The 9,427-nt window shown below is 44.9% G+C and overlaps 1 protein-coding gene across 3 annotated transcripts in view; it reads right to left on the bottom strand.

Moving 5' to 3' along the window:
• The window catches only part of LOC108232243 (teashirt homolog 1), a 39,361-nt gene that overhangs the window by 27,999 nt on the left and 1,935 nt on the right, over positions 1-9,427 (bottom strand). For all 3 annotated transcript variants that reach the window (XM_017409876.3, XM_017409874.3, XM_037980119.1), the window contains one exon: positions 8,678-9,249. In XM_017409876.3, the coding sequence (XP_017265365.1) occupies positions 8,678-8,717 (40 nt within the window). In that variant the 5' untranslated portion in view covers positions 8,718-9,249. The remainder of the gene's footprint in view (positions 1-8,677; positions 9,250-9,427) is intronic.

The following is a 9,427-nucleotide window of genomic DNA, read 5'->3' as shown; positions in this document are numbered from 1 at the left end:
AGTGAGGGGGTGGGTGGGGGGGGATCAATGTGCGGCAACCATGGCGGGAGCAGCTATGTAAAACACTCGCCTTAAGTCAGCCGCATCCGGTTAATATTTAATCCCTCCATCCATCTCCACAAGGAGCGTTTCCCTTTTCGCTTTAGCTGCCGTTTACTTTGATTACACACAACCGTTTGGGGTGGCTGGGCCGGGGTTTGGGTGGCGTGGGGGAGGTGGTGGTGGGGTTTTTTTTGTGGGGTGGTTGAAGCTGGACTGATAAGAGAGAGTACGGTGAGGTGATTTGCATGAGGATGGAAAAATACTCTTAGGTTTGATAATCGCTCAGAGCAGTCTGAAGCCAGAGAGAGACGGAAGGAGAACGAAAGAACGAAATAAAAAGAGGAAAGGTGGGGGAAGGAGGTTTGTTGTGATGAGGAAGAGGAAAAGAGAAGACCTGAGATCTGGAAAACAAACTGAATTTCACTCTGAGGGGGTTGCCTTATTTAAAACAAGAGATATGCAAATAAAGCAGGAGCAAAAGAAGAAGAAGAAGAAGGAGAAGAAAAAAAAAACACCCCACTGATATTATCTTCCTGGGTTAGTTTTTTTTTTCTGTGGCAAATGATTTCTAGGGAAACAAAAATCCAAAAGTGTAACTCCCAAGTGAACATGCAAATTCATCTGTGTGTTCCTGGGGAGCTTTCTGCACTCGCTCTCATGTAGCTTTTCTACGTTGCTGTTTTTCTGCTTCCTCCTTCAACCAAACGAAGCTCCCCGTGTTTACTCTGCAGCAGCACTGAAAACCGCATTTATTACACGATAAGTACAGTGTCAACAGCTTGGCACATGACCGCACGATACCGTCAACAATAATAGATCGTATAAAATATGACATAAGGGTACGATTTATGATGAAAAAAACAAAATAAAAGCTAAACCTTTCCATCACAATGAGGCTGCTTCAGTTTCATACACCTAATGCTTTCTAAGGCAACGATATAAACCCTCAAAAAGACTGGGAAAATATTGCAAATACACAACTTAAATTTACTTTTTCTCTCTCTCCTTCTCTCTCTCTTTCTCTGTGAAGTCAGAAACCATTCGAGCCCAAAATGTGTTTGTCAGCCAGAAGGTTTGCTGGTAGTGGAGCCTTCAAGATGTGCTGCAGCAACTGTTCGTTTCCTTCAATCGTTGGCCACAACTCCTCGTTTTACAACGCGGAGTAAAGTCGACTCTTTGCAGCAGGGCGGGCATCGGAAAAGCTGCGTGCAAGTCAGTCTGCCGACGCTGCAGAACACGGGCCACGCTGCGTTCAAACCGGGCCCAAACGCTTTTAAACCTGCAGAACGGGGCCCCCGATGGAAAAGATTTTACGCAAGGAGCTGCTTTTACCGGATTCATCCGGAATACTTTGGTATTAAAGTGGAAAACCCCCGAAGCAGGGTCGCGGTTCCTGCGTTTTGAAACCGATGCAAACTGGACGCTCTTCAACTCCGGGTATCCGCCTGATCGACACGACGCGGACATCAACACGATCAGGACTATTGATCGGCACGTCTGGATCAGAGGGCCAGGTCTACAAGGCCCGTGACAAAAAACTGACAAGGGTACAGTGTTGTTTCTCTCTCACGCCGACAGCTGGACCGGGGGGGGAAGGACTGTAGGGATGGAGGGACATGTGCGCGAGTCCGGAGGGGCACTCGGCCGGCAAGGCAGTAATTCTTAATTGACACCTGTCAGGATAATGGTGGCAGTCACAGCTGTTGTGGGAGAATTTCTCCATCGTCCTGTTCATCTGTCAGCTTTAATACCCATCCTAAAAGACCCCAACACACACACACATTTCATCCCACCACTCCTCACCATCCGATCCATCAACACACAGAAAGTGCTCGTCCCACAAGCACCACCTTCTCTAATGTTGCTGTTGGGCCAAATGCTGGCCCCCGTCAGTAAACAGCACTCATCTCACCAACTCCACTCATTTATCAGACTTAAATTCAGCAAACGGATCGCTGGACTTTAAGGCCACAGAGTATTTTAGAGGAAAACCCTAAAAATCAATAGGACAAACAGCAGAAACTCCCTCCTCGAATCCAACCTCTGCCCAACTTCGATGAGAGAACGGGCACCTTTTATTTTTTTAAATGTACGTTTCTCATCCACATTTCCACACACTTTCCTTTCTTGCTTCTGAGCGTTTAACCAGAGGAAAGAGGCGGGGGGGTGAGATGAGAGGCACGCTGGAGGGATGGAGAAGAGCGAGAAGGAAACGCAGAAATGAGAGACGAGATGAGAGGTGCGTGAAAGAGACTGAGTGGGAGAAAGGAGGAGGAGGAGGAGGAGGAGGCATCGAGGATGAAGAGACGAAGAAGAGGGAGGAGCGCGTATGGGTTGGGGGTCCCTGGATAGGACTCGTGCTCTTCTGTAGAGGGCCCATCTCGTTTGTCTTGTTTGTTTGTTGGCATCAAAGGGCTGCCTCTCACTCCCCCTGCTAACTGATGTAATGAGTGGGTAAGCTACATGGTGTTTCTTTTTTTTTTTTTTTTGCCTACGCCAAGGAATTCAAGTACTTATTAGACAAAATATTCTGTAATTGCTCATCTTTTATTGATAGTAGTAACGTGTTAAATTTGACTCTGGCAGACTTTCCCATAGCCTCTCGAGGAGGCACGGCGTTGATCAAGAGAACAAATTTACCCGCAGCAAATGTAATACTTTACTTAAGAAAATTTGAAATATCAATTTTTGGGCCTTAAATGTTGTATGGCTGCTGCTCTTGAACGCTTCCCCTCTCATCTTCCTCATGTCTCCGACTATGTGCCGAGCGGGGGAGAAAACAAATAAATAAATAAAAACATATCAACAGCTTTCCATTAATGAGCTCTTAAGCCTTACATCCCCGCTGCGGACCCTTAACAAAATGTAATTACTCAGCACAACACCGCTATTACATAGTAATTAAGCACACTTCACAGAGAGCTGATAACAGTGACATAAAGCAATTCATCAAAGGTTTTTTTTTTTTCTTTTTAACTCCTATCTGAAATTCTCCAAAAAAAAAAAAAAAGTTAAGAAAAAGAGTTTGTTCTGAAAAATGAGAAGAAAAATTCTTTATTTGGGGGGGGAAATTGTTTTTCTATGGCAGTCAGGAGTAAGACTGCTTGTCAGCGCAGTCCCAGAGGGCTGCTTTCTATCTGTTTCAGACTTGATTTTCTCAGACTTGGATTTCTTCATTTTCAGATCCCATGACTTGCTGATGTTTTTATGTGCTGCGAGGCAGGCAACAAAGCACATCTGGCTGCTTTAATGATATGATTTCCCATCATACTAAGCCACCTCCATTATGACCTCCCACAGAGACACGCTGGCTGCACTTAAGCATTACGTGTAGGTGTGTGTCTGTCTGTCTGTCTGTCTGTCTGTCTGACAGTGTTTATAGTTCACGGTGCGTGTGTGTGTTTTAAGTGCAGCGAGGGCAACAGACTGCGAGCGATGGTAGCAGCGCGCCCTGGGGGCGGCTTTTTATTGAGAATACCTCAAGAAGAATCAGAAACATGATCAAATCGCGGCGTTGCAGCCGCGGTGCAGCCGCGGTGCAGAGCTGTGCGATGTACCAAAAAATTATCGCAGTAACAACGCATCGCAAGGAGCTGCGAGGACTGCAATAAATCACAGGCTGATGTATTCCCAGTGGCAGGCGTGCCACTGACGGACTTGGCCAATTCAAAATGCCAACACCTGGTCTAGATGCTAAAACACAAGAAAAGTGGCGTAACAGAAAAATTAAAAAAAAACTACATAAAAGGAGTGAGGGAAAAATATCACGACTGATCACTGACATCAACGATATCATCGCAATGATTCTTTTCCGCAATCATAAAACATAATCTGACCGGTTGTATGTAAAAAAACAAAGAGTTTAACTGATTTAAAATTAACCATTTTAAGGTTTGAATTTTTTTTTTGGTCATTTATCTACTAATAACAAAAAGTAGAACTGTTCTGGACAGTTTTGTGTACAATATATGAGGACACACAAACACACACACAAAAACCAAGGGACACTTATGGTTTTTTGAGGCGGAGCGTGTTTGACCTGTGATTGGCCAGAACCCCAGCTTTAAATCTAACTATCGGTTAGCAGAAGTGGCTTTCAATGAGGTCGACTGATGTTACCGGTTAGCTACTCCAGGTACTGCAGCTTCTAGCTCGAGTCGAACTGCCAAACACACACACACACACACAAAGACAAGCTACAAGGAAAACCCCGGAAACATTCGGCAAAATAAAACAGGCTGCAGCGGATCAATATGTGGTCACGTTCAGACAGACATTCCCACTTCTGATAGGAAGCCGTGCACAGATATGACAGACGTTGAGGAAAGCGAGGTGCGGCCGTTACAGGGGTTGTTTTCCTGCTCCTCTGAAGAGAGGGGGGGGGAGGAAGGCGGGGGAGGCAGGCTGTGCTAAGGAGGATGACTAACGTGGTGTGATTACAGTTGCACTCGTATGAGTTTGTCATTCCAGGAAAACTGACACCGGTCAGTGCTGAGCTCCGAGCACACTCTCCTCGTCGTTCTCAGACACACGTTTTATTTTATTGTATTTCTTATGTGTTTGTGGCCAAATTCAAACTAGCATTTTTAAAATTGGAGGCTGTGGAGCCGTTTATATTACGAGTCGCTTAACTTTCAGGTCAAAATCCCAACTAGTTTCTTTTCCAAAAAGAAAGAAAACTACTCTCCATCTGAACGAGACTTCTAATTCTTAGGAAGGAGCGTCATGATTAAATACAGCAATGTTAATGGTGGAAAAAAAAAAAAAAAAAGGACACACCTCGAGGCTATACGCTGTTGTATTCCTCAGGAAGCTGGGGTGGTCAGAAAAGAGTGTGTGTGTGTGTGTGTGTGTGTGTAAGGGGGGGTTGGGGGTGGCACGTAAATCTCTGCATGCTGATTATTTCGAGGGGAGAATATCACATAACAGCATCGTCGACTGGGAGCACAAAGGTCGCCGTGTAATCTGATCTGCCCCGAACATGCAAAATCATTAATCCCTGGGTGCTGTGATTCTCCGGCTCGGAATAAACCGGAGGCCTTCGCTGAGGAGGGAGGGGAGGGGGTGAGGGGGGGGACACTCCAGAGCCAGAGTGCACGGAGAACGTGTTCTGATTTACTCGCGACGGGGCTCGAACACGTGCAGGGGAAGAAAAAAAAAAAAGAAAGTAAAAACTTCAACAATACGTCTAGATTTAAAGACAAAATAAAAAAAATGTTTAAAAACGGTTCCCGGGATTACTTCAGAGCGCTGATACATCAAGAGGCTGCTGAACGGGCCCGAGCCGCGTGTCATTGATAAAAACAATAGTAATAATGTTAATAAATCTCTCGCAACGGCTGAAAAATTTCCACCACCCCGCCTGACATTCCAGTCAAAGCAAAAGCGGGACGTTCGCGAAACCGCAGAGCACCTCGACGTCAAAAAGGAACGTGTGAAAGAGTTCAAATTAAAAAAAAAAAAAACACACAAAAAAGGAAAATAATCTGACACAAGATGGTGGTGGAGGGTGGGGGTGGGAGGGGTGAAGCAGGTCTGGCCTGCTTTTATGAGGTTATAAGAGTGGTGGGAGTGTGGATGGCGGCGGGGTCACTGAGGTCATTAACTGGCATTGTCTCCTGACGTGATTAGTCAGGTAGCAAAGTCCATTTGTCACCTGCACAGGCAAATTGAGTTGGTGCTGCACTGGGGGCTATGGGGACTGTATAATATCAACTTGATTACATCAAGGCAGCTGCGGACTTGACACCTTACTGAATTTGTCAGCATTAATCGTTAGGGCCTGTCACAAATCCATCAGCTCCACAGATAATTAGGGCTCTCTCTAATGAAGCCAACGGGAAGCAACCTTACATCCCCCACACCACAACCACCCTTTACCCACCCACACATCCACACACACACACGCACACAGTGTTATAATTAACCAACGTTTTTCAAAGAGTAGCAGCGACTATCTGATCTGCACTTCTTCCTCTTAGACTGCTCGAGCCAGCCTTGACTGAAAAGCACCAGCAGCACCGCTCCTTTCCCTCCTTGACACGTTCGTGTCGTCATCTTCGTCCTCGTCGCCTCAAAAAGAGCCGAATCGTTTACCGGGGGGGGTGGAGGGTGGGGGGGAGCTTCGGCTGAAAAAGTGTCACACAGCAGCACACATCTGTTCACTAATAAACACACGCCAGGTTCAAACTTGTGGCTTACGGGGTTTTAAAGTTTTCTTTCCATCTTGTTTTTTTTTTTCCCTTCCTCTCAGGGTGTGGATTTGTGTTTGAGGACGATTGCGAGTGCGAGGTCTGCTGCGTTTGTGTTATTTGTAGGATTGTTTTTTGGCATTTTAGTTGTATTCTTAACTCAAAATACACACACACACACACACAGAGAAACAAAACAAAAAATGTGCTTTAAAATAATCCAGAAAAGATCATACTTCTTTTTTTTTGTTTGTTTGAAAAAAACTAAACATTTGAATAAATTGCATCAGGATTCTATTTCCTTTTTTTCTTCCTAAGTGGGATTTCTGCTATAATTTAAAAAATATGTTTTATATTAAGCAAAAATAAATACACAGAGGTGGGGGGGTGAAGAAAAAAAATCTTTTTCGTAAGAAGCTCCCTAAGATGTTTACGCTGTAACACGTTAAAATCACAGAATTAGTAAAACTGGGGATAAAGCTCAGTGAAATGTGCATTTGGAAATGTTTTTTCTGGAGATAGAAGATGTTTGGGGTTTTTTTCGGTCTTGGAGCCCTAAAATGAAATGCAACAAAAGTGAGTTATATTCTACAGGACTAGTTTGAGGGGAGAAATGAATAAAGACTTGTCCAGACACGTCTGCTAATGTTGTTTTATTTGTCTGCCTCTAGATTTCCACGCACAGTGACACTATGAGCCATTTCCTCTCTGAGCAGCGGCTCATAGAAGAAGCCACAGGTCAGTATCAGCTCCCAGTGGAGCGTCAGGCTGGTCTGGTGTGTGTGAATCTGTGTGTGTGTGTGTGTGTGTATTCGTTCTTTTCTAGTGGGAGCCTGGAGTGGAGGGCGCCATCTCTGACCGACCCTCATGTTCGTGGGAAAATGGAAAACATCCCATTTGCCAAGCTCTGATTGACCATTACAACCCGTGATGTTCATGGCCCTCAGTGGACAGTGGGATGGATCAATGCTTTGTGTTGCTGTGGGTGTGTGTGTGTAGGTGTGTGTGTGTGTTCTGTGAGAGGAAGAGGGAGGGAAGGGAGGGGTCACAGCCGTGTCATGTTATTCATGCCTCCATCTACATGCAGAAGCCTAACGGGAGCCACTCTGCTCCCACCGTGGTCGACCTTTTTCCAGAGAGATGTTCCGCCGAAACATCAACTCTTCCTCTTGAAATGCACGAACAAAAAAGTTACAAATATATATATATAATATATATATATATATATATATATATATATATATATATATATATATATATATATATATATATATATATATATGTATGAATCCCTGCTTCTCAGCGTGGGCCAAAAATCTCACGAAAAGCCAAAAAGGAGATGAAGAGCAACCGGTTGAATGTTCTCCATCCTCCTCCTCCTCCTCCTCATCAGCACCATCACCAGCTCCCTGCTCCAAACGATAAAACCTGCTGAGTTCAAAGTCCTCGTCGGCTGGGCCTCCTGTTCGACCCGCTTTGCACCTCATATTTCAAAATCTCTTTAAAATTCTGTAACTGTCTTTTGTTCGCCGCAGTTGTTAATGCCCAACTTCAAAGGCCGGGCCTCATTAGCACAGAGGTAGAAACCCCTGTCACTCATTTACATTTGTTTAAAAGGCTGCAGGGAGACAAGAAGGGGGCTGCGAAAATAAAAAAAAAGGTCCAGATCCAAACCACTAGAAGTCAACCTTGTCGGTCCTCTGCCAGCACCTGGTTTTATCAGCAGCAAATACCCCCCCTTCTGATTGCACTCTACTGGAATATAATTTACAAAGTAAGGTTTGAGTTTGCCTTCTTTAAACTGATCAAACATTACTGCTCTTATAGGGCGTGCGTAACAAATCCAATAAGATTTTTCCACTTTAACTTTTATTTTGTTTGTGTTTGTCAGATCCTGGTTCTGTGTGTGCGTGTGTGAGAGAGAGAGAGAGGCATTGCTTCCCTTCATGGCAGGGATTTTATTGATGTTTATCAGAGATGAACAGATCAAAGGCTGCCGCATGACAGGCGATCAATCACACATCAAATCAAGGATGGCAGTCCTCTAATAAAACTGGGGGGGGGGCGAAAAAAAAACCTCTTTCTTTTTGTTTTCCAGTCAATTATTCATCATTACTCACTCTTGAAACCTCAAAAAACTCCCCTTTTATCCCATAGAACATGCCATTTAGTTTAACTCACCAGTCCTGTTACAACTTTCCTGGCCAAAATTTTTTTTAAAAAAAGGAAAGACAAAAAAGGAAAGAAGCTCCAACTAAGCTGCCCTGGCGCACATCTGCGTGTCAAAACAAAACTGAATTGGTTTTAAACCTTAATAAGTAAACTTAGATGACAGCATGCGGGATGTGGAGGGGGAGATGGTTTCGTTTTAAACAGAGAGAAGTTGGTGGTGAGGAGGAAGAGTGGATAGAGAGAGAGAGAGGAGTGGTGGTGGTGGGGAATACCTGCTGATCGCCGCGGCTCTTGCTGCTTTCTCCTCGGCATAGTGACCGTCACGTTCCACGGAGCTTCTCATGCAGAAATTACACACAGGTCAAGTCTCTCAGTTTGGAAAAAAATCATCCCGAAGGAGTGACACAAGGTGGGGAGGGAAGGGAGAGTGGCGTGGTGGTGGTGAGGGAAAAGGTTGGAGAGCCTTAAAGTGTCTTTTTTTCTTCTTTTCTCTTCAAAGTGGCTGCGTGAGACGGTTCAGGAGGGGACTCGGCCACCTCGGTGCCCATCAAAAATCATCTTCCTCCATCTCTCTCATGGCGAGCAAACTACTGAAGTTTCTGTTCACTCCTGGGCAAAAATTAAAAAATAAAAAACAAATAAAAATCCCTTCTCTTTCGTCCTGCTTTGGAGCTATAGGGGACGGACGGATAGTTTGCTGCGCCTTTTTACGCACGCCAAAACTCAGGAGGAGGAAAAAACAAACAAACAAAAAAAAAGCATAAATAATTTTCTGGCAAATAAGTCCAACTAAGTGAGTAAAATATCCCCGTGTTTCCGTCTGTTTCTCCCTCCTGCCAGACACCTAAAAGGAGACAGAAACAGAGAGAGAGAGGAGAGAGGGGCAGGCGTTAGATGGGTTCATGTCAATCCACAAACACGCCACCTCAGCCCGGATCCAGCCTCACCAGTCCGGCGGAGACTTCTTCCTCCCTCCCCTCTCCTCGCTGGATGGTGTGTGTGTGTGTGTGTGTGTGTGTGTG

The sequence above is a fragment of the Kryptolebias marmoratus genome, linkage group LG16, assembly GCF_001649575.2.
Source record: "Kryptolebias marmoratus isolate JLee-2015 linkage group LG16, ASM164957v2, whole genome shotgun sequence".
Taxonomy (NCBI): Eukaryota; Metazoa; Chordata; class Actinopteri; order Cyprinodontiformes; family Rivulidae; genus Kryptolebias; species Kryptolebias marmoratus.
This window is presented reverse-complemented; position numbering and strand designations above follow the sequence as displayed.